Source organism: Lissotriton vulgaris, unplaced genomic scaffold (assembly GCF_964263255.1).
Source record: "Lissotriton vulgaris unplaced genomic scaffold, aLisVul1.2 SCAFFOLD_2868, whole genome shotgun sequence".
Classification (NCBI taxonomy): domain Eukaryota; kingdom Metazoa; phylum Chordata; class Amphibia; order Caudata; family Salamandridae; genus Lissotriton; species Lissotriton vulgaris.
The window spans coordinates 54,162-79,975 of NW_028252138.1; the positions used below are offsets into that span (position 1 = coordinate 54,162).

Sequence of the window (25,814 nt, forward strand, 5' to 3'; positions counted from 1 at the left end):
CAAATAATTGAAGGCTATTTTGTCTCATCCGAGATGTAAATTCTCATTGGAATGAGGGTAAATCTGGAATGGAAGTAGAATTGTTAAAGAATCCAACACACCAGGGTATCATTGGCATCGGATTCTAGGGACACCAACACATCCTGAAACATGCTGAGCAGGAGCCAGAGATTGGTTGAAAAGCGAGGGCGAGAGGGAAGCAACAAGAGGAACGCCACACAAAGGTGTGGCAACTTTCGGTGTAAAAGTTCCTACATTTTATTTTTTACATGTATTAGATTTATATAGCGCTGAATACTGAAAGGTATGAGGCACTATCATGCAGTTATCATGGACCTGAGGGTTAAAAAATTGAACATGCCATATACATTCTACTAATAAATAACAACAGGGGGAAAGAGAGTGGAGCAGAAGGAGGAGGAAGTTTGAGAGGAAGAGGTAGAAGGCGTAAATGATGGAGTGGAGGTAGGGAAAGGGTGGGTGGAGGTGGGTGAAGGGATTGGGAGGCAGGTGGAGGCGGAACAGAGATTAAAGCAGAAGGAACCTGCGGAGGGCCTGAGGGACGAGTATATGAAGGTGGAGGAGGAGAGAAGTACAGGATTATGAGAGTAGAAGAGATATGAAGAAGAGGCGTGTATGAATGTGCATAACACAGGGTGAGAGAAGAGGGAGGGAAGGCTGAAGTGGACTCAAAAGAGGATGGAGAGGTGGTTGATAATATAGACAAGGAATGTAAACATTGTTAGCAACTGGGCAAATACAGAATGGTCCAGAGTCTGTGCTGTGAAGGTCTTAAAGGCCTTCTTCATCTCTTCAACCAACAAAGCTCTTGGTGAGAAGGTAGATGAGTTTTTTTGCAGGGTATTAGCTTTAACCCACTAAGTTATCAGGGGGTGGACCATTTACCATTTGCCGTTCAACTGATCCCTGGTGGCCTGGGTGAACAGAAGTTGGGTACCATCATGGGTATGTGTTTCGCTCCCTTCCTGCCCATACACTTTCTTTCGCTTACTTACAAAGACCCACTCATGAGTCTCTCGGGGACTCAGAAGGACTTGGATTAAGTGTGTGTTTTGAGAAGGGGTACTGTGGAAGGAGCCCCCTTAATTCCTTCATAAACAAAGAATAATGTTTTGAACTTTCGAATTTTCAGTGAGGTTTCAAGTACACAAAGATGATTCAAGTAGAGTGGAGAAGGTACATATAAAATACATATACTTTTGTGAAAGTTCTAAGTCATCTTCTGAAGCCCTCTTAAGAGTGGTCCAGTGCCCTCCATGAGCCTCCATCCAGTCCCTGCTGAGTGTTCTTCACAGATGCCCACCGCTCCTCTCTGGTTCAGTGCAAGCCTCCTGTTGTCGGCAGGCTTGGTGGGAACATGATGGTGGCGTACTCCACATTGTCCGGTACAAGGACAGAGCTGAGCCTGTCCGCCTTCTTCGCCGTCTGAAATTCCAAGACGCTGTAGTCCAAACTATCAACAGGCTCATCTGGCGTTTCCTTTCTCTGGAAGAGGAGAGCAACCATTACAAGGGGCAGAAAAACATGCATAATGCACCGCTGTTGGTCAAGGATGGTTTATTTAGTCGCAACATGGGTTCAGTCTGATGCTTCAGAACTAATATATTATTCAGAAATTGTTTACTTCTGTAAATGCAAGATAAACATCACAAAGCCTGTTTCAATGTATACCTACTCTCTCCCATTTCTAGAGCTAGCGCCTTGAGACATACCCTCAATGGGGAGTCACCAGCTGACAGCCTGTGCTGCAAACCTTTCTATAGTGAATGCTGCCACTGCTGTGCCACCTGCCTTGATCCAGGCAGTGCCCCCTTCCACTTTAGATGCTCCTGCCTGCTTCACCCTCATTCCTTCTCTTTCACTCACTGGGAAGTTCAGGGAGAGAGAAAGAAATCAGCAAGTGGTGTACAAGTGTGGCCAGAGAGAAAACCAGCAAGTGGCTTTTAGAAAATGTGAGGGTGATTTGACAAGCCTGGACTCACTGGTGCTCCATTAAAATATTTCTAAGGACTATCTGCACCCGATTCCTCAAAAACAAGCAACATTCTCTTTCCAGTTGTGACTCAGAAACATCATTTCGGGGTGTTATAGGGCAGTAACCAATACTCTTATACTGTAGCTTCCAGGCCCTTCTCACAGCTTTACAACCCTTGTGTTTAAGCAACATGGTATTACAAGTGGGCATCTGCCTTTATCTTTTATTGGTTTGGCAAGAGTTTCTGGGATCTTATCAATAACATTCTGCAGGCTTCAAGGGAAACATTTTTAAAAAGACACAAATGGATAGGCTTCACACTTGTTCGGTCGAGTAATTTGATTTCCTGTGATGTCATCGTTGAGAAAGGCTATGTGAAGCCACTTCCTCTACAATTTGGGTCAGATGACATCACTGCCTTGACTTTCTTTTCTCCTATATATTTTCTGCTGCTTATGTTTTGTCTCTTACACTTACAACCTGGGTGTTGCTTTCAGCTATTTCCTTCCTTCTCAACAGCAAGTTTCTGCAGAGTGACCTATATGTCATGCACATGAGTACACCGTCACCGTCATTATTCCCCTGGTCTTTGGCTCGAAGCTATACATTAAGTACATGCTAAAGACTTATGGTGCATCTCACCCCTAAAGTGTTTCTTAAAGCAAACACCGCAAAGTGACTCTACGGCTCCTGCCTCAGGGTCAGTATACAATCTGAATTGGTTCTAGTGGTGGATGTAGCAGGGTGTCAGGGTGCTAAAGGGCTTGCCTGGCTACCTCAGAGCAAACCAACCCCAATCCTACAACCTGTTAACCTGCACAACATTTTCAATCACTTCTTCGCTACAAAATATAAGAAAAATCAGGCCACACACCAACACAAAGCAGACATACATTCAACCTACAATCCCAGTTCTGCACATGGACCGACTTTAGATATCTCTCAGACACCCAACTGAGAGCCTCATGCACTCAAGGCCACCTAATGTGAAGGTAACATTCACTTATTGCTTCGTGGAGAAGAACTAACCCCTCCCCTGAACATGTCCACTGACGCCCTGACCCAATGATTCTTCCTGGACGACAACAAAACAGGAAAGACACCCCTGCTGAAAACACATACCTGGCTGAGCTAGAGACCCATCAACCACCTCCTTATGAACGGAAAATCATGTACAGTATCAGAATATCAAGAACAACCATCTGCAGGTCTATCAACCAGACTTCACGCCATGCTGTAGCACAGCAAAAGCACCCTGACAAGTACTCACTGATGCCGTTCAATTACAGAGATCACTGCTGCCTGCTGATTCTGTTAGATCTCTAAGCTGTCTGAAACAAAGTGGACAAACCCACTGAGGAAAGTATTGTGACTCACTGTTATAGTGAACAGTGCCAGGGAACCATTAGGTTTTGTTAAAAGACCCCTCACACACCAACCTGGTTGGTGTCATGCTTCATCATAGGGGTCCCAGCCGGGTGGCCGAGTGCCCCCCGGTTGTGCTACGATGCCTGATTACAGCGGATCTGGTGTGGTGAATTTGTGTGAAGTGGTATAGTGAAAATTTTAAGGTATCTCTGGGAATACTTGCCATACGTGTTTATTGATGGTGGCCCAGGATACAACTAAAAATAGATAGCACAACTACTGGAGTGAATTGTACTCTTACTTGTCTAAAATGTGGTCTACATGTTTCAGCCCTAGGAAAAAATGTGAGGGCTTTTGTCAGGACCAGGTGAAAAGTGCGTGAGTGGCAAAAATCATGCCACTTGACAAGTGAATATTCAACACACGCGCTAAGGTGTGTTGTGGTGCTCAGTGGTGTCAGTATACTTACGGACCCACTGTGAAAACACTCTAAGTGTTCGGCAGAAACTCAGGGTTCGGGGAGGGGTGCCATCTATTGTCACACTTTCATCAAGACGTGTCACCCGCTAAGAACCTGCTGTGGTCTCCCGTGATCCTGGCCTGCACTATCGCTCACAAGCAGTGATCAATGCCCTTGAAACAAGCGCAGGTTTCACTAAGACAGTTCTGTAATGGTTTACGTCTTACCTCAACAACTGCCACCAGCTTGTCCAGATCAGTAACTCAAGTCCTAAAACCTCCTGTTCCTTCTAGAGTCCCAGGAGCCATTCTCTGCCACATCAACTTTCATCCTCTACATGAATCCCTGGGTACCTTACTTACAGACAACATCAGAACACATTGATACTTAGACAAGTGAAACTCTACTTTACAAACTCCTCAGTGGACACCTCTCAGCGACTTAAAACATCCCGTGCACTAATTCAGGCGTGGATGTTGGGCGCCAACTTAAAACACGACCACACATAGTCAGAAGCTCTCTCCTTCTCTAACACTGCCAAACACCCCATGAGCCAAGGCCGGCTAGCACACACCAGTCATGGTGGCTTCACCCAAAGCGGACAGCAAACACACTAAATTTAAGGGGCTCACTCTCGACACAGACCTCTCCTTCGCTAATAAACTAAGACAGGTTGGCACCATTACTAACTCCAGAAAAAGGTGAGCCTTTTTATACTTGGAACTGATTTCAGATCAGCTGTGGAAGCTTCGGCCATCTCTATCTGAACTGAGGCAACAATCTACTCGACGACATCCTCGACTCTAACTCTTACGTCACTGTATTACAATTAAGGCAGTCGGAGTTTAAACCAGCTGGGGAATCCAACTGGGTTCCATCCAGGCCTGTTTCATCTACATCCCAGGGTGCATCAAATACACGCTTTTCCGAAACATTATTGCAACATACCAGGCTTGAAAACTGCCCATCTAAAGTAGACAATGTCACACAAGAAGAAGGGAACAGCATTCTCAGTCCTTTCACCCAGGATCTGGAACAACAGGCCCGATTCACAGAACTAATTTACGACAAAATCCTAAATTTACTAATTTCTGTATTCACAGAAGGAATTTAGTAGTCTTAAGTTAGGATTTTGTCTTAAATTAGGATTTTGTCCTAAATTAGGATTTTATCTTAAGTTAGGATTTTGTCTCGAGTTAAACTTAAGTTTACCTTAAGTTTGTCTTAAGTTTAATTTAAGACAAAATCCTAATTTAAGACAAAATTCTAATTTAGGACAAAATCCTAAATTAATACAAAGTCCTAATTTAGGACAAAATCCAAATTTAAGACAAAATCCTAATTTAGAACACAATCATAATTTAGGACAAAATCCTAACTTAAAGCACAATCCTAACTTAAGGCAAATTCCTCACTAAAGACTACCAAATGCCTTCTATGAATACCAAAAGTAGTAAATTTAGGATTTTGTCGTAAATTAGTTCTGTGAATCGGCCCCAACATTCCTATTGACAAGAGAAGTGCTCCAAACCTCTTGGAATTCGGAAACTCAGAGACTGAGGATTCACCTCTTATCTCCTCACCTTTTAGATACACTACATTCTTCTCCCTTACTGTAACCTTCTTAATGTACCTTGGGCTCACCATATTTTTGTTCTGTTGCTTTGTGATGTGGCCTACTTCTTCCGCCTTTTGTAACATTTTTGCTTGGTTGGTAAAAAGTGATCCATAAATTCAATGAAACAAAATTGTCTATTAGCACATTAAGCGTGTTCTGAGTAATGGAGCAACCCAATGGTACTTATGTTATTGACTTCTGAAGGATGAAATGCTGAGTATGTTTTGTCAGAATTTGAAGCTTTTTTCACGGCTTACACACCGGTCTCAAAACCCACACAGGATTGTCCACCCAAGCAGTGACCCACGAGCAAGCCGCCACATTCACCTCAGCTGTCAAAAAGAATTAAAATAAAAAGGCGTGGTTAATGGGAGGAAACTTACCAAGTGCAAGGTTCCGCTTCGAGGTTTTCTGTTTCCTGCAAAGCAAATGTTTCTTTTTTAGTGAGCTGGTACGTGAGTTTCCACATTAAGCGAAAGTTTTATTTTTACCGTAATCGTGTTTTCACAGCACTGCACAAACCCTAAAACTGGTGCGGCATATGGTGCCTCAGCTAAGAAAACCGTGAAAAGGGGAGTCAAGGTAACAAACCTTAAGTGAAATAGGGCCAAATGGTGCACTTTAAAATGCAATTTGAAGAATATGTTGGCTAAAAACATAGTTTATATAACCACAGAGATTCTATCAAAAAAGTGAAATGAGTGATACTATTTTTATAAAGTATTTGTCATAGGTGCTAGGCTCTCTCTTACACGTGGAAAGATGGGAGCACAATGTGCTTGTTAAAATACCCCTCACACTCTAAAAAACCAAGTAGAGTCATGCTTCATCATAGGGGTCTTCCCGCCCCTATAACGGGACGGGGCGTGCTGCGACCAAACGGAATACGCGGGAGCACTAAGATGTGACAGTGGCTATGTGTGGGTGTATGGGAATCAGTGAGGTGTAGGGACCTACCACTAGTGAGGGTGCAAAAAGTGAGAAAAATGGAAAAAAATGTTAAAAATTCCCTGGCTTGGTAGAAAAAAACAATTTTATTAACTTCTCCAGCTGGGAATATTAAGAAGGGGTTGTGTGGTAGGGCATTAGCCACTACCTTGTCGACATGTTTCGTAAGCAGTCCCCCACTGCTTACTCATCAGGACCAAAAGAACAGTCCCTACTGTATTTACTCAGTTACTAACAAGTGATGCCTACTGTCCTATAAACAGCCAACAAAAATCAGTTGGCTGTTTAGGCCTCTGGGCATGAGTTGGCCCAAGTGAGGCAGAAAAATCGACCTATTGCGGTCTCTGCAAGAAAAGAGGGAAGAGAAAAACCAAAATAAATTTATGCAAAAAACATTGTTCTCTAAATGACACACAAACGAACAGGTATTTGCCTTTCTGATAGGGCACTTGTGGTATTTCAAAGGATTCAAAAGCGGTTCTCTTTCACAATAAAACATGTAATAATGTTTCTCTCGGTTTCCCAGCCCTTTGTGGGGGACACCAGTGGTACCGTTTATGTCGGGACCTTCCTTGTAATCTCACACATATACAGTAGTAATGTTTGACATACTTATCTCAGCAGTTATCTATGTCCTTTTGCCGCAGAATTGTAAGTAATAGACTCCGACCTTGAGTCTTTAATAAACGGGTCGCAGGGGCAGATGAGACGCACAGAATACCTCGTGGCATTTCTGTTCAAACACCTGAACAAAAACCTTGTTTTCCATAGCAAAACTGCGCAGATTACCCTTCGCCTGCAAAACCTCATGGGGCATAGATAACTGCTGAGATAAGTATGTCAAACATTACTACTGTTAAAAACAATAGCAAGGAGGTCCCCCTCCCCTCTCTTTTGTTAGTTTGTTGGAAATGCATTGAGTCGCGATTGTTGTTGTGTATGTGTGAGATTACAAGGAAGGTCCCGACATAAACGGTACCACTGGTGTCCCCCACAAAGGGCTGGGAAACCGAGAGAAACATTATTACATGTTTTATTGTGAAAGAGAACCGCTTTTGAATCCTTTGAAATACCACAAGTGCCCTATCAGAAAGGCAAATACCTGTTCGTTTGTGTGTCATTTAGAGAACAATGTTTTTTGCATAAATTTATTTTGGTTTTTCTCTTCCCTCTTTTCTTGCAGAGACCGCAATAGGTCGATTTTTCTGCCTCACTTGGGCCAACTCATGCCCAGAGGCCTAAACAGCCAACTGATTTTTGTTGGCTGTTTATAGGACAGTAGGCATCACTTGTTAGTAACTGAGTAAATACAGTAGGGACTGTTCTTTTGGTCCTGATGAGTAAGCAGTGGGGGACTGCTTACGAAACATGTCGACAAGGTAGTGGCTAATGCCCTACCACACAACCCCTTCTTAATATTCCCAGCTGGAGAAGTTAATAAAATTGTTTTTTTCTACCAAGCCAGGGAATTTTTAACATTTTTTTCCATTTTTCTCACTTTTTGCACCCTCACTAGTGGTAGGTCCCTACACCTCACTGATTCCCATACACCCACACATAGCCACTGTCACATCTTAGTGCTCCCGCGTATTCCGTTTGGTCGCAGCACGCCCCGTCCCGTTATAGGGGCGGGAAGACCCCTATGATGAAGCATGACTCTACTTGGTTTTTTAGAGTGTGAGGGGTATTTTAACAAGCACATTGTGCTCCCATCTTTCCACGTGTAAGAGAGAGCCTAGCACCTATGACAAATACTTTATAAAAATAGTATCACTCATTTCACTTTTTTGATAGAATCTCTGTGGTTATATAAGCTTACTTTGGAGGGTGATTCTATCAATACCTCTACGCTTCTCCTTTTGGTTTGGATAAAAACATAGTTTTACAGACAGTTCTGGAGGGCCACTCAAGAAATGCCTTTTGCGGGTGGATGTCACTCCCACCTACATAAACATTTTAACGCCTTGACTGCGGCAGGAATTTCAGCCCGGTGCTGGACATTCCAATCGCGGGCGGGGTCGTGACAGAACACAGCCGTCATGCGCACAGGCCACCCGTGGCTCATGGCGGCTGGGTTCCGTCATGAGCATTGAACGGGTTTTATATATCCATATATTCTTCAATAAAATACTTTGAAATAAAAAAAAGGATTAACCATCAAGATAGATTCCCTCTCACTATAACATCAGCCAAGGAAGTGAGTGAACGGCAGGCGCTGTCTGTGGTGCCACTGTACACTTCACTCTTCAGAGACAAACTAGTTCTCCAGACAAAAGCAGCATTCCTGCCCAAAGTAGTCTTGCCCCTTAGCATAGGGTACTCCATCACATTGCCAGCTTCCTGTGCACCACGTCACCCCTCCAGCTACACCGCAAAGTGGTCAGAAGTGGGAGATAACAAGTGCCCATATTGTGCCGAACACGCAGAAACGTACCAACATGTTCTCTTTATATGTCCTGCATACGCTGTCCCACGAAAGATTTGGCTAGTGCCTATGTGTAAGAACTTGGGCACCAGGCAAAGCAGCGAAGCCTTAAGAATTCTGAGGACTGATTCCTCGCCTCGTTATGCTGTCCCCTTGGCCAAATATCTACAGTGGGTTTGGTGCATCAGATCAAAAACGGTACCTACCGAGAATAACCTAGCACCCTTGCTACCAGGTTCACCCTCCGCTGCAGCATCCATTTGATCTTTGCATAGTGCGATTGAACCTTATGGTGTATCATCTTTTATTACTTGCATTTTAAATCTGTTTAATAACCTTTTAAACCTTTTATCTTTATCAGGCATGGAGTTTTATTAAATGCTGATTGTATTGACTTGATATATTTTATAGGTTACTTTTTAATAGGTTAACCTTGCGTCTTGAGGTTTGTGCCCCTGAGTTGTGATATTTTACTACATTATACATCATGCTTGTACTGTAGAGTGTATGATATATGAATTATGTGGTGATACCATTGATGAAATTGTTTATTTTTAAATCCTCTAAGATGTAATGATTAACTTTTTTGCTTTTACCACTGTATATGTTGATTTGTAAGATCAGTCTATTAGTCAAATTATGTATACTGTGTTGCCTTGCTTTTATGACAATATTGTCGAAATAAAGCTTTTTGAAGTGAAGTGAAAGGATTCACTGACCTACTGCTATTGGATGTGGATGCAACATGCCTGCAAACAGGAGAGCTTGAGTCTTAGACCGTGCATCTAACTGGGATCTGCGACAGATTACGAGAGATCCCTGGACCCACAAGCTGACAATGGCCATTCTGAAGCTCGATGACCTTCAGGCCGCCCGTCAGAATGAAAATAACAACTTTCGATCCTCTGTCGACCGCTTCATCATATCATCCCGCTCACTCTTGAAAAGCTATGGAAACAAAAGTTGCTGATAGACTATCTGGCTGTTCAATGAGCTATTCATTTCTCAAACACCAAGATATACTGGCACATGCATCAAGGTATGATTTTGCGAGTCCTTAATTGCGATAATTAAGGAATTGCAATTAAGGACTCACAAAAGCCTATGCATGTAGGAATCGCTATAAAAATAGCAATTCCTACACATTCCTTATTTGCGACTTGAAAATTGCGATTCCTTAAATGCAATTGCAATTTAATGTATAGCAAAAAATAGTTGTTTCATGCATGCAAAAGCTAATTTTGCAATCACAAATGGACGATTTTTGAGAATCGCACCGTTTGCGATCGCAAAAAGCTTTGATGCATGTGTCTGATAATAATTAGCTGCCACTACAAATCCTGCTGCTGAAGCTACTAAAGAAACCAAATCAAAAGTGACTAATAAAAACCACACTGGCTGATCCATAACCCCCTGGAGGGGAACCCCACCCTCTCTTTTCTAGATTATGTCAGATAATATGTGGAAACCATGATGCAGTGACTGGGGAGTGTAGGCTACATATATACTGGAATGTAACGCAAGTTCTTTGGCCAAAAGCCCCTTCTTTGATATTTCCACCTTGTCATCAAGTGGGTAAGATGAGTTAGCATCATAGTGGACACAAATGAAGGACTGCTCACACTGTACAGCAGGGAATCCACTAATGCATATCCAGAAGCTTTGTCTATGATCCCTCCACAGGTTGATATCAGGGGGAAAAACAAGGGGATATCAACATTTCCACCTCTCTGTTATAAAGATTTCTCCTACTTCCCAGTGAGGTGGAGAGCGGCCAAAGTCTGAGGCTGGAAACTGGCTGCACAAATCATGTTTTGTGGATCCACTGAGGTCAATGGAAACCTATGTTGTGTTTCTTGTGTTGAAGCAACTCTGTCTGATACCCAAGGTCGTATTTCTTTTTAGCCTCAGAACCAGAGAAAATATATTCTGTCTCATAGTCACAATCATCGTCGCCTATGGCCAGCATAGCAGGAGGCTGCGATTCTGGCTTTCTGTAGGATTTAAACTAAAGTCACATTTATCAGCCCCTGAGTTTCCTGTTGCTACAGGGCTACAGGGAAGCAGGAAGCAGCTGTGGTGCCACAGACGCGCAGGAGATGTGGGGCCATTTTTCTCCTCACCTCCACAACTCCGTGCCTGACCGCGGTAAGAGATAAAATGCACAGGTGTAAACGTAAAGCTGCAACTACACCACCCCAGTGTTGTCATGAGACCTAGTAAATTATAATAAACCCTGGGAGGCCAGCCCCATAACTGGGTCAATCATGCCTTTTATGAAGGTACCAAATGTCCCTGGAGCATCACTATCCACATTAGACCCCCTCTGAATGCCCACTATCCAACACACCTGCCCCTCCTTGCCACCAGCACACTGGGGCCCATTCCACTACATTAGCTTGAGTACACTACCTTGGGGCTGGGGGATCTTTAACCAGAAATCACATTTACCAGAAAATTAAATAATTTACAATAAGGAATAAACACATAACCACTGTGTACCCACTAGAAAAGGGGGACATTTATCTCCACATAGAAAAAACAGGACAACTGGTGTGGGAAGGTGATTAATAGAGAGGGAAGTTGAGGTATTTAAAAAAGAAGAAATGTTGAGAGATTTAAGTAAGCAGGAATCTTCCTATTAACTTTCTTATTAACAGTCATACGTGTGCCTGCATCTAGGGAGCAAGGGTCTCACATTTAGCAAGGGGTGTTATAAGAAAGGTGTTCAAAGTACTAAAGACATCTCCCAATATGCATTGTGAAGAATGCATTTCCCAATGTTTGAGGTGTATTCTTTGAACAACCAACCTTTTTCAGCATTATTTATTATTTAATTCCACAATCTCTTCATCCTTCTTTTCTTTAAGAGCTTCCAGGAGCCTTGGTTTATTCTTTAAAGCACTTTATTTATAATAGTGTAGTAGCAGAATGTGATTTCCCGAATATTGTCTGACTTAAATATTGTATCCTAAATATCATTTAGACAGATATTGCCCAATTGGAGTCAGTAACAGAAAATGTACGCCCATTTCTGCATACAATAGACTTACATATACATAATAACTCAACTGACTTGGATTGAAGATGCAAGTAAGCTGGACTAAGACACACCGGTATTTGATATCAAGTTCTTACTTATGTGTACAAGGGTGGTAAATGAACAATCAGAAAAGTACACAATAACATGACAAACTGCATTAATACAACACATACAGTAAGGCAAACCTACCTCTCTTCCTCCATGTAAACATAAACACAATGAGGCCCAGCAGCAGGGCGAAAGCCACTAGTGCAACCCCCAGTATGATGCCAGTTTCCACGCCGAGGCTATTTGTCCTCTTCTCCTGGCATTGGGTAACATTTGGAGTTTCAGTAGATATTATCTTGACTGCTCCTAAGACACAGAAAAGTCTGGGTTAAGTCTTGCATCCTGATGGTCAGCAGAGAAAAGAGCCATTTCATTGCACAGGCTGCCCCTTGAGATGATTCAACCTTCACCACATCAATCCCTCATATCTAAATTCAACTGGACTGCATTCAGGAAGTCATTAAAAGGTAACTGAAACTCACTTCCTCTCACAGCCAAGAGTAGGTACCACAGGTCGTAAACTCCCTTAGAAACTACACAGTGTCTCTGTATCCAAACTACCAGCCACCAACCATCCACGCATTTGCCTTTCTCCCTATAAGCGCAATGTTTGATCGATATTCCGGTCAATTTGTGACTGGTACGCTACAGGTTCAATTTAAATACATCTTCTAAGTGGACTTTCATGTGAGCTAATTACACCTCATGGTCGCCAGGAGAAGGAAGAGAGGTGAATTGGAGCGAGAGAAAGGGAGGGAAGAGTGAGAGAGGACCAAAATCTCCAGCAAAACACACAGGGTAACTGATGATGAAGTAACTAGAAGATCTGTAGAAACAGGAGTGACTTCAGCATTTTATAGACCTGTGAGAGGTGCAGTAGAATGAATGTACATTTCCCAACAATGGGGTTCTTTCTGCAGATTTTTTATCTGGTTCCCACTGATGTTCCAAAGTGTTGCAAAAGTGTCATGAGATACAAACTAGCTGTTACAACACATCAACACACTTCTGCCTTATCTCAGGTCTTCCATCTGCAGAACATCCAGATAATCTGCGACGTCCCACAGGGATCCTCCCTCAGCCTGACGCTGTTCAATATCTACATGGCACCCCTCACCCACGTCGCACGACAACATAACCTCAACATCATCTCCTACGCCGACGACACCCAGCTGATCATATCCCTCACCGAAGACCGCCAAAGCCAACCTTCACAGAGGAATGAAGGCTGTCGCCAAATGGATGAAGGACAGCAGGCTGAAGCTAAACTCAGACAAGACGGAGATCCTCATCCTCGGGCCCACCCCATCAGCCTGGGACAACTCCTGGTGGCCCACATCATTAGGCACAGCCCCGGAACCCACCGACCACGCACGCAACCTGGGGGTCATCCTCGACTCCGCCCTCTCCATGACAGAGCAAGTCAACGCCGTCTCCGCATCCTGCTTCAACACCCTCTGAATGCTCCGCAGGATCTTCAAATGGATCCCCGCTGACACGAGGAAAACCGTCACCCAGGCCCTCATCACCAGCAGACTCGACTACGGGAACGCCCTCTACTCACTAACAACAACCAAGCTCCTGAGACGACTACAACGAATCCAGAACGCCTCGGCATGACTGATCCTCGACATCCCCCGACGCAGCAACATCACACCCCACCTGAGAGGCCTGCACTGGCTCCCAGTCAACAAGAGGATAACCTTCAAGCTCCTCATCCACGCACACAAAGTCCTTCACAACACCGGACCAGCATAACTCAAAAACCGACTCAGCTTCCACACCCCAACCCGCTGCCTCTGCTCTACCAACCTCGCCCTCGCCACAGTTCCTCATATCAGGAAAACCACAGCCGCCGACAGATCCTTTTTCCACCTCGCCGCCAAAACATGGAACACCCTCCCTACCAACCTACGAGAGACCCAGGACCTGCTGGCCTTCAGAAGACTCCTCAAGACCTGGCTCTTCGATCAGTAAAAACCCCCCTTCCCCAGTACCTTGAGACACTCACAGGTATGTAGCGTGCTTTAGAAATGCATTGATTGATTGATTGATTGATTGATTGATTGATTGATTGATTGATTGATCCAAGGTCTATGAGGGAAAATGGCAGATGTGAAACAAGATCCACCAAAACCAATACAACTGAAAATGTGTTATCATCTGTTCACCCGTATACTATTCCCAATGCAGATCTTTAACTCTAAAAGAGTTCCTTGCAAGGTCTAAGAATTAGAAAGAAAGGCCATCAGGTAAACAAGAAATAGAAAAAGAGAAACAACTATTTGAAAATCTGCTGAACCACTGATCTTCCAAACAATGCATCAGCCATGAAACCTGAGTTCAGTGTCACAAATGTATGAAGGGAAGACCAGGTGCCTGTCTTGCACATGTCCTGCAATGGCACAACTCAACAGAATGCAGCAGTGATTGTTTTGTTCTTAAGGGAGTGTGCTGCTATTCCTTGAAGCAGCGGCCTGGTGGCTAAGCCCTACCATACTCTGATGCATTTGGTAGATTGTGATATTCTGTGTGTTGTTACAGCCACGCCATTGGAAGTACATCCATGGGCAAACACAGCTGCTTGATAACCTTATATTCTTCAAATATGCAATTACTATGTATGTTCTATAAGAACAGCATAGGATTGTAGTTGTGTGAAAAAACAAATGTGAAGCTAGCAAAGAGGACACCATCAAAGTGTCAAGGCAGAGTGGAGAGCAAGAGTAGAGATGGGATGCATTAGGAAAGGTATGGCTGCAACAACATTAATTTTGGATCACCACTGCACATGTCAGACTTCATCTGCAGTAGTCTATGCGGGTCTGAGGTATGTTTGAGGCATGGAGTACTTGTATAGACTACTTTGTCCATTGGTGGAGGTCCCACCATAAGCCTTGCTTTCTGTTAATCCTGATGTATCAGTAATATTTTTTTATATATATATGGTTTTTCTAAATTGGGATCCTAGCCAAAATGTAGTGGAGCTCTGTACAGGGTCAAATAAAAGCATAAAGTCGACGAGTTGCAGGAGAGGTAGCTTGGTTGTGCACTGTTAATGCGCCGCGATGTACTGTTCTCTATACAGGTCCGTCTTCAACGCTTGGAGCAGCGCTGGAGCGGTCGGGATGTATATGGGGATGTTGCTCAGATCCTGGGTGAACGGATAGAAATGGCCTGCTGCTTTGTTTTTTCTTTTTTACAATTCATAGTCTGCAGTCGGATCATGTCCTGACTGTGGGTGTGCCAAGAACCACCAGAGACGATAATCGGGGTATTGGTTGCGATGGCTTTGTAAATGATGCAGCTGGGCTTGAAGATGAAGTGGGCATGGGGAGTCAATCATGGGACTTTATCAGGAGGCCTATTAATACTGGAGGCTCATAAGTACAGCCCACATGGCTCGGCCTTCTCTTTTGTTGGGGGGGTGAGGGGAGGTATGTAATGTGTTATTATATGTGTAGAATATTGTTAGATGTGGGACGAGTCTTTTCTAATTCATTAACAATTTCTATGTTTGTAATTTTCTATATATTTGCATCTGTTATGTTAATACTTTTTTTTCTTTGTTGGCATCGTCTAAAGGTATATGATCATTATTTGCACGAATTATAATTCTTGTATTTTTTTTGCATTTCTACAGTGTGATTTGTGCAGGTTTTGCTATGTTTAAGGTAAGATGAGCATATTTTACATTCATGTTATTTACTTTATATCTTTTATTTTTTAAACATTCTAGCATGTTTCCAATATACTTTAAGTGGTTGCATTCAATATCTAAAGTTGTATGACCACATATTTTATTTTTTCTATTTCTTTTAGGTGTTTGCCTTTGCACTGGTAGTTGTTTTCTGCTTACGGTTATTTCTGTGTGATTACTTTGCAGTGACCATGGGGCCCGATTCACAGAACTAACTTAAGACAAAATCCTAAATTTACTACTTTTGGTATTCACAGAAGTTAGGATTTTGTCTTAAGTTTGTCTTAAGACAGACTTAAATCTGTCTTAAGTCTATCTTAAGTCTGAATTAAGTCTGTCTTAAGACGAAATCCTAACTTCTGTGAATACCAAAAGTAGTAAGTTTAGGATTTTGTCTTAAATTAGTTCTGTGAATCGGCCCCAATGATTGGTAATGCGGGGTGTAGGACTGACTTCAAAGCGTGGCTGGATTAGATTTGAGCCTGTTTGAGCTGTAGTTCTACAGGAGTAGCGGTTTATATAATTTAATTGATTTGCTAGTAACTTACCCTTTTATGTTTTTTTTTTATGTTGTTATTGTATTTTCATGTCCTCCAGAGATATTCCAATTTGAAAAGAAAAAATTAAAAACAAAAAACAAACATGTCCTAAAATAGAGTAGCTATCATGCCTTAACCCTCTCGTTTAATATCGAATGTGCTGTTTTCATCCGCTATAAACCTCTTCAGATCGAACCGTCCTACCAGCCGCTTCCTTCTTTTGAGCTGTAACACGTTTGCTCGTCTCTGTGGTAAAGTGCGTCTGTCTCTGATTGGTGGGTTGGGCTGCTATTGATTAGCCAATGGCTATAGATACTCGTGAATCTCGTCAGGAGTAGAATTCATTACAGTAAAAGTTAATAAAAACCATTAACAAATATATATATGCACTTAAATCCTCTTGTATACAAATTTAAATTCACATTAGTCACAGCCACCCGGACAATATACCATATAACGCAAGTAGTACTGAAATGATGGTTCACTTTTACACCGTAGTCCCGCATGTCCACTTGATTTTCCTTCTTATCTTGCTTATAGCTACTTATAATGTCACAATACTTCAATATGCACCGTGCTGTGCACATATAATTCAATTGACCTACTACTAAGACAATCATTTGTTACTTCAATCGTGAAACTTAAATTCTCTTTACTGAAATCAGGTTTCCATTTCACAACAAACACAGCGGATCCACCATCTCTTTTTCGTCACAACTACTAAATTACAACATTGGGATCCGTATGGTGAGCAAATCCAACTGAATCTGAATTCTGCTATGTTTACTTGCAAACACTGAAGGTGGGTAGGCCTGGTCCTCACTTTTAATGCGAGTACAGGGGCCACATATGTTTGGATTCTGATTGTGCTGTAATTAGCGCACACAGTTCAAATCCTTCTATGTGAAAAATACCATAAAATCCTCTACACTTCTTTACGACATCTTTTACAGGATGAGGCAGTCAAAGTCTCCTTGCTCCAGGCTGAGAGCAACCAATATCATATCGAGAAGACACTGAAACAGGAAGCCAAAGAAGTTGCAACTTTAGTGTTTTGAAAATACTTCTTTCCATATCAAGTCTTTCAATTTTCCCTGCCTGCTCTCCCTGCTTTAAAGAAGTATTTCAGGAATAAACCATCTGTCAGAAATCACAACTTTACAAAAACATGGAATTAAATGATAAACTTACTTAGATGAAAATCTGCTTGTAGACAACAAGTTTGACCAAGAACCTAATAGAGTTGACTTTATCGCTATGCTTTACCAAGACTTACATTAGTATGTGTTTGAGTATGGCTTTTATCACAGGTACAATTGGGACAATTGCACAAGTTCTTATGCAGTTTGTTCATCACACGAGATTCAAGCAGTACTTATCTTTCCATTTCTGTACTGTGAACTTTGCTTTCCAAGGTCTTTGAAAATCACACCTTTAAATAAATCTTTATCCAATACCCGGGTCTGAAAATCAGTAGATTTGGAAGACAAAGATATGGAAAGCAAGTTTCTTTCACTAAAAAAAAACCTTTTCTATGAAGGCTTTTTTCCAGCAATTTGACTAACTTGCTTGTCTGTGCTTACACTTGAGGTAAAACTATTCTCTCTTCTTGCCTCCATCAACTCAGGCTGCTCCACTCACCGCACAATCTTTTTTCACCTCAAATGACCCAAAATATGCCAGTTCGTATGGTAAATGGATACTAACTTGAGAGACAGAGGGAGAAATTGATGTATCAGCGGGAAAGAGAAACAGATGCACAACAAACACTCAGACCATCATTTTTGTAATTTTCTCTTTTAGCACCTAGATATGTTAATTGTTTATATTTTGTTAAATGTTGAAAAGTATTAAGTCTTTGTTTAATCAATGATATAAGTTGTTTATTTTATTTTTTATTGTTAATTGGTTTTGGTCAATGGTATTTTTTCCATGATATACACTTAATGGTGGATGTTGTGGGAGTATTTACAGCACCGATACCCATTACCAACAAACTTTGTTCTCTTTCCTCTTATCCAAGACTCACACCAAAACCAACATTCTAATAGCATCTGAATCTGACAGTTATCACCCAAGCATGAAAGTAAATTTACACATGGAGAAACCGTATAATGGAATTTTCAAGCCTATGTACATTTATAAGGAAATAGAATTGATACCGACAAATTAGTCACAGGCACGTCCACAAACATGTGACAAACAGTTTCGATCACATCATATTTTTAAGACTGCCTTCAACAGCACTTTATATGGAAGTATTTCCATTTTATCTGATAAAATACAGATGAGTGGCAGTTGCATAAAGGAAGTCTACATAGGAAAAACCACTCACGCAGCTGAGCACGTACTCTGATTATCTCAAGGTTTAATCAAACATCTTCCATTCCCAGAGCCGCCTCGTGCGGCAAAGCCTACGTAGCAGCGCTTGGTGTGTGGAAGGCAGTGCTATATCTGGGTGATATTAAAAGGTTGTTTTATTCTGCTATCGAAGAGGGCAAACTACTTTTATAAATATCATTCTAACTTATTTAGGACTGGCCCAGTGTCATCTTTAACTGTCGAGTCAACCTCAAGTAATAAAAATAAATCATAAATACAAAATACATACCTAGAGTGGATTTGCCTCAGCCCTCTTCATCCATTGGTCAGTTCAGCTGTCATTCACATGTTGCTTTTGCCTATCACAGTAAACAGTGTGGAGCAATGGTTGAGCCCACTTTAGCCACTGGCTATTCTCGTAACAAGTGGAAGAATTTTGCCTTAACACATGGGCAGTTGGGCACCTCCACCTAAAAAGAAGTGTGCTTAACCCCTGGAGAAGGTAGCCAACACTTTAGTTTGTCAATGCTTTTTTCTTTAGTCTTTAAACTTTTTTTTTACTTTTTCATTCATTCTTGTATGTTTAAGCTATTTATTTACCATTTTCTATACCGCTGCTGCACCTAGTGTGATTAATTTACTTTACAACTAGGAGCAACACATAGATACGCTTTATACTGTACAAAGTACTAATATAGATCACACCTATGGAAACAAATAGGCAACATTCATGAAGGGTGAGGGAGAGGGTGGTCCTTGAATGGGTAAGGAGTCATAAGGGCATGTTCATATTAGTAATGAAGTGTGCAGATCACAGGCAAGTCAGTAATTTAAGGGTGAAAGATGTGCAAAACTTTTCTGAAGGAGAGAAGAGGAGACTGTGTTTTCAGAGGGACTATGAGCAAGTTACTGTCGGTGGGGATCCCTGAGAAGGATTGTTTTGTGACTTGAGGGGTTCTGTTATTCTAAAGAATCACTGCATTTCCATGACCACCTAGGCCTCCTGAAATAGTCAACAGGTGGACCATTGCATTAAAACTAAAAATGGTTTCTTTGCCTGTTCTATGTCCACCTGGTAGCAAGGAAGGGAAACATCCTTTATGACGCAACTTTTACCACGCAGTACCTTTACAACGCAGGTTTTTAGACGCAAGTCATTGCAACGACTTGCGCTGGGGGGCGCTCTAGGATAGGTAATAGTTTAATTTACTATCCAACACCTTCCCTACTATCAACAGGAACTGGAGTTGGAATAGTAAATTAAACTATTCACTATCCAGCGCCCGCCAACGCAAGTCGTTGTAACGACTTGCGTTGAAAAACCTGCGTTGTAAAGGCATGCGTGGTAAAAGCATGCGTTGTAACAACGTACATCCAGCAAGGAAGGACCTCAACTGTAATGGCTATTTTTGTAATAGCTATTTTTGTTTTTACATTTTTTATTTCAGGCATATGCTGCCACATTGAGGCAGAGGCATGTTTTCTTTTATTTTTTTATGTTGTGGCCTTCCAGTAAAAATATAACAAAACATTTAACCATCACACCAAACTAACAAATAACAATCTTGGCTGCACTCCAAAACAAGAGCTATTGGCTTTACCAATGCCTGCTTATTTATTCTTGTAATGCTACTAGAAAGCCACTTCACAGCGCTTTGTGCAGGTGGAAGATTGAAGGGTTACAAGAGATCAGGTGGGAAGAGCACTGCCAGTGAAGAAGGTGGATACAACTTCTACCCAATCGTGGACTCTTCCATGGAGCCTTGCCCTTGGGCTTCCTGTCATGACTGAAACATGGCTGTGAAATGTCCAGTGTGACTAGTAAGGCCAGCCCTGTGGGTATTCTTAGAGTTCTGGGACGTGTAGTCTTATTTATCCAGAATCTAAGCAAAAACTGGCCCTGGACTAACTAGTCCCACATGCACCCGGGAAACTTGGCATCTATACAACTGGTCCAGCCAGACCAGTAGCAGAATCAGCAATATAAGTAAACCCGCTTCCTTCGTCCTGAAAATATGAAATACCGGCATTTGTAAAGTGCACAGCTACCTCTGCAGAGGTGTCCCGGCGCTGGGGACCGTCAGGAAAGTTAAGCGAGTTATTGTCCAGAGTTACATGGTGCTGGGTAACCTGCCACCCGCGATCAAACCGTGAACCCCGTGGTCCAGAGACAGGCACCCTGGCGGCTGCGCCATACCTCTTCCACCTGAATTCCAGCGAGTGGAAGTCTGCGCTGACATTTTGGGGCAGTTGTCAATAATATAGAACAGACCGCAAGACGGCGCGTGAGGAATATCGGATCAGGGCCACAGCCTACAAGCAGCTAAACTCTGGCTATCCAACAGCATGCACCTGTATTCTATGCTGTGTCATGAGTACTCATGAGACCATGCTTAGCGCTGTCAAAAACTAAACAAATAAATACAAAATTAGTTGTATCTAATTTACAGTTTTTTATCATCTGTATTTGGACATATATTTACATATCTTGTTGTGTTGGCTCTTTAAAGTAGCTAACACCATCACTTATGTTTTTGCTCAGATTGTTTCAACCTGTAAATAGATATTGATTTTTCCCCCATCTGCTTTGCTTTCAAGTGAACTTCGAACAACAAGAGAATGCACATATCAAATTCACTGTTTTGTGTCCAAGGATAAAACATGCTTTGTTAAATGTATTAATTCAAACTTCTTGGTTTTCTGAGTTTGCATAGTATATTTTCACTGATATCAGATATATTTAAGTGATTCAAGCACACAGCTCTAGGCACTAGCAGGTACAGGCTGGGGGGGAGAAACATACAAGAGCATTCCTGGGCTCTAATCTCAGGGGGGTAACACAGCATGTCCAGACTATGGGGAGACTGCAGGGTTGGCAGCATTCTATCAATAACTGGGGTACAGCTTTTCTGCTGTACCCCTGTGTAAATCTCCTAAAGTCCTCCATACCCAAGGACCAGGGCAATGGTGATAAAAAAGTGCAGCTGAGCATCCTGCAGAAGTAACATTGCCGGTGGGCTGGGGGGCTCACCTGCACAAACGAAAGCTCGCTTGAACCCACACCCCTCTGCTGCCTCGGTGTCCAGGTCCTGCAGCTGGTGACCAAGCGTGTCTGAGCAAACTGTGTTTGGCCATCTTGAGAATCCAGGTCCTGCTGACCTATGAACCTGCTGCATCCTATCCAGAGAGAGCCTGAGACCACTGAACCCACTCCGGCCATGGTAAGCCACTTAATATGCCTAGGTGACCACCCACAAGGTCCCTGGACCATGAATCCCTACAGCCACTGAAGCATGGCTCAGCTTATATGGTCACTTCTCCCTGCTCACTGCTTTGTGCTGTGCAGTGGCCAGCCGGTTCGGAGTTGAACTCTGAGAAGTGTTCCAATCACTAGTAGCAGCTCCATGATGTCCTTCTCCTTCATCGAGAGTGGGACTGAGCTTTGCTTTCTGAAAACTAAGATATCAGGTTTGTGACCAGAACTCTCCCTGTGCACATGGATGCCTCCAGAGTCACAGTCCTACCACCAACAGTCCAGCTCTTCGGTTAACATCATGATGGTCTGAAAAGCATGCCGACACAAGCACCACTCCCTCATGCAGACGTATCATGGGTCCGATGAATAAATTCATTGCCCATGAGCGGTAGAAGGTTCTGTGTGTCGGTTTGGTTGAACAGCTCTGGATTTAGCACATACATTAGTTCAGAAAATTTACAAGTTAGTGTATGAGCTGTGGACAGTTCTACTGAGAAATCTGAAGAGCAACCACTGAGCTCTATGTTTTCTAGCATGAGCTGCAGACAGGCCTGTTTCAGAAAAAAAAAGTGCATGGACCAATGGAGCCAGCGCATTGACATGGGTCCCATTCAAGATAGTACCAAGTTCAACTTTCATTCCCACTGCCTCCGCGTTAAAATGAAACTTGGAACAGATGGTGACGAAACAAGGCTTGACGCTTGGCAACACCACCCATACCAAGTACCAAGGTCACATTTATTGGAAACTTATTGAGCTGTGCCAATGTTTTCCATAAGGTGGATAATGCACTACAACAGGGCATGCACAGAAAACAAAGGTAAATGGCCTTTTGCAACTTTCATACAAACACAGCAAAGACACTGCCTCTACATTATTTTCAAATAAACAAAGACCCACATGCTTTGTAAAACCAATGTGACTATTTTTAAATAGAGCTACTGCACAATAATGTCAATATAAACTTCATGCGTGGAGTCAGCTGCACAGGCAAATGACCCAAGGCATCCCACAGCTCATGAAAGTCTTTACTACCGCATCTTCTTCATACCAGCAGCACCATAAGCTGTGAGTAAAGTCCTATGCTTAGTGATTCTTTAGCAGGTTTCTTCTCTATGACCAGCTAGAGCAGGAATAGGCCCAGACACTAGCTCACCCCTCTCTTGGTATCTCAAGACAAAGAACAAGGTAGTGTGACACTGGTTTGCAATGACAGAGCACTCAATAAATATATATATATATATATATTCACTGAAAAAACCATAGGTTTCACACCAGTTATAGTTAGGAATTAGCATTTAAAAAACCTATGAAATTCACTGAAAAAACCATAGGTTTCAGACCGGTTATAGTTAGGAATTAGCATTTAAAAAACCTATTAAATTCACTGAAAAAACCATAGGTTTCACACCAGTTATAGTTAGCTGGAAATTTTACTGATATAAAACCATTGAAATTCCCACGTTATAGTTAGTTGGACTCACTATAACTTGCGCGTGCAATGCACTGCTGATGACATCACATATTACATCACTCATGACATGGTCAGTGACATCACTCATGACATCACTGATGACACCATCCAGTGAATGTGTGCCTTTCTGAAAAATAAATAATATAATATTTTATATTTGTATATATTAAGATCGATGGAAGAATAAATGTTTAAATAAGTGTCTAAATGGATGTTGTTTTTTAAAAAATTGATTGGTTAACTGGCTTATTAAGTGTATCTTAGTGAATACATTTATTAGCGAGTAATGTTTAAATATTTAAATATATGTATCAGTGTTTTACTTTGTGTATAAGTGGCTGCATGGGTTGGTGAGTAGCTACATATGTGTGTATATGGGTTATTAGATGTTTTTTATAGTATCAGTATGAGTGTCTGTATGGTTTGGTGGGGCTGTTACTTAGCACATAGATGCATCAATGACTGACTCACTGTTTGTATGTGTTTTGAAGACAGCATTTGTGTAGGATTGTATGGGTGGATGAGTGTGTATATGTGTGTGTTAGAGAGTGAATGCCTCTCTCACTAGTGTCTTTATGAGTAACTACATATGTTTAAATCTTGTATATATGAGAATTGATGTATATAAGTAAGTATATGTGAGAGTGAGAGATTGAAAGAGTTCCTGTTTAAATAAGTATGTGTTTCTATAAGTGATTGTTTAAGAGAGTAAGTATGTGTAAGTTTCCTTAGAAGTAATGTGCTAATGTGTGTATAGTTGTATATGCAAATAAATGGATGTTTATTAGTTTATTTGCATGTGTGAGTATATGTATGAGTACGTTTTTGATGACTGTCAGTGTGTAACAGAATGAATAGGGGTATCACTACATATGATGAGTGAGTATATGTATGAGTGAATACATAAAACTGTTGGTGAATGTGCGAATTTGTATATAGATGGTGAAATTACTGAATTGGTTGTTGTAACTGGTATGGGTATATCCACTTTTTTGTTAATGTTAGTTTCTATTTTTGAATATGTGTTTCAAAGGTTACTTTACAGTGAAAGTATGTCTGTCACTGTGTTACAAGGATGGTGTCATCAGTGATGTCATGAGTGATGTCACTGACCATGTCATGAGTGATGTAATATGTGATGTCATCAGCAGTGCATTGCACGCGCAAGTTATAGTGAGTCCAACTAACTATAACGTGGGAATTTCAATGGTTTTATATCAGTAACATTTCCAGCTAACTATAACTGGTGTGAAACCTATGGTTTTTTCAGTGAATTTAATAGGTTTTTTAAATGCTAATTCCTAACTATAACCGGTCTGAAACCTATGGTTTTTTCAGTGAATTTCATAGGTTTTTTAAATGCTAATTCCTAACTATAACTGGTGTGAAACCTATGGTTTTTTCAGTGAATTTCATAGGTTTTTTTTAATGCTAATTCCTAACTATAAGTCTCACTTTATAAATAAGACTGTTAGCACTCTAGTTGTTCTTTAGAACACTCTGGTACATTCTATCATTGGGCTACAGTTGGGCTACATCTAGTTGAAATTTGGGCTACATTTACATTTTTTGTTCTCTGGTGGCCATCTTTGGGCTACATTGGGCTACATTGGACTACATTTGGGTTACATTTTGGCATTTTGGCATATATATATAGCCCAATGTAGCACAATATATATTTTATCAAAGTTAATTTTCGTAGAAACCACTTAAGAATAGGGCTACCAGTCCCTACAATTTTTCCCATTTTTATTTTTTTTTATTTTTTGCTTTGGAGCGCTCCCGGTGCGCTTCCCGGGGAGCGCCCCGAAAAGCGTACATTTATAAAGCGCCCCCGGGCGCGCTCCGAGGAGCGTCCCGTAAGCGCCAATATCGCGAACGAAAACATGATCATGACGTATCGCGTAGCCGCGTCCGCGTGATACGCACAGCGTAAGCGCACCCGGAAGTACTCAAGCGAATACGATCGTGCAACGTAAACATCCGACGTGCTTACGCTACGCGACCCGAAGCGCCCCCGGGCGCGCCCGGGGGCGCGTAGCGTAAGCGCGTCGGGTCATTTGACCTGAAAATAACACTTTTCATTGGTTCATAACAGTTTTAGTTTCATAATGATGAAGCCCCTGGTCTTGTGACCTGAAAATAACACTTCTCATTGGTTCAGGACAGTTTTTGTTCTAAATGATGAAAGACCCCACCTTTTTTCCTTATTCTGACTTTGTCCTTTGACTGAGGAAGACCTGTTTGTACATCTCTGTACCTTTTTGATATTAATAATGGCTTCAGTAGCAGCAGCAGCTGGTGCATCTGCCCCACCACCACCACCACAACCACCAAGAGGACCACCTCAAGATTATATTGGTGGTCAAGAACAGGAGGATGAGGAAGAGGAAGAGGAGGAGGGGAGGAGAAGATGGCTGCCTGAAGAAAATACCCCATACAAACCCAAGCCACACATTGTATGGGAGTTTTTTTCAATCCCAGAGGGCAAGAAAAAAGTGAATGCGCCCAAGGTAACTTGCCTAATCTGCAATGAGGAACTTTCACGGGGCAACCCAAACAAAAAATATTCATTTGGTAACTATACCATGATTCGTCATATGACCAGAAAGCACCC

General features: G+C 41.9%; 1 protein-coding gene across 1 annotated transcript in view; it reads right to left on the bottom strand.

The window, feature by feature from the left end:
* Positions 1-240: 240 nt before the first annotated feature.
* Positions 241-25,814, bottom strand: part of LOC147662650 (programmed cell death protein 1-like) — a 44,714-nt gene continuing 19,140 nt past the window's right edge. Inside the window, exons 3-5 of the mRNA XM_086951020.1 lie at positions 12,048-12,212; positions 5,826-5,860; positions 241-1,506 (exon numbers count right to left, since the gene is read on the bottom strand). Coding sequence (XP_086807146.1) covers positions 1,339-1,506; positions 5,826-5,860; positions 12,048-12,212 — 368 coding nt within the window. The 3' untranslated portion in view covers positions 241-1,338. The remainder of the gene's footprint in view (positions 1,507-5,825; positions 5,861-12,047; positions 12,213-25,814) is intronic.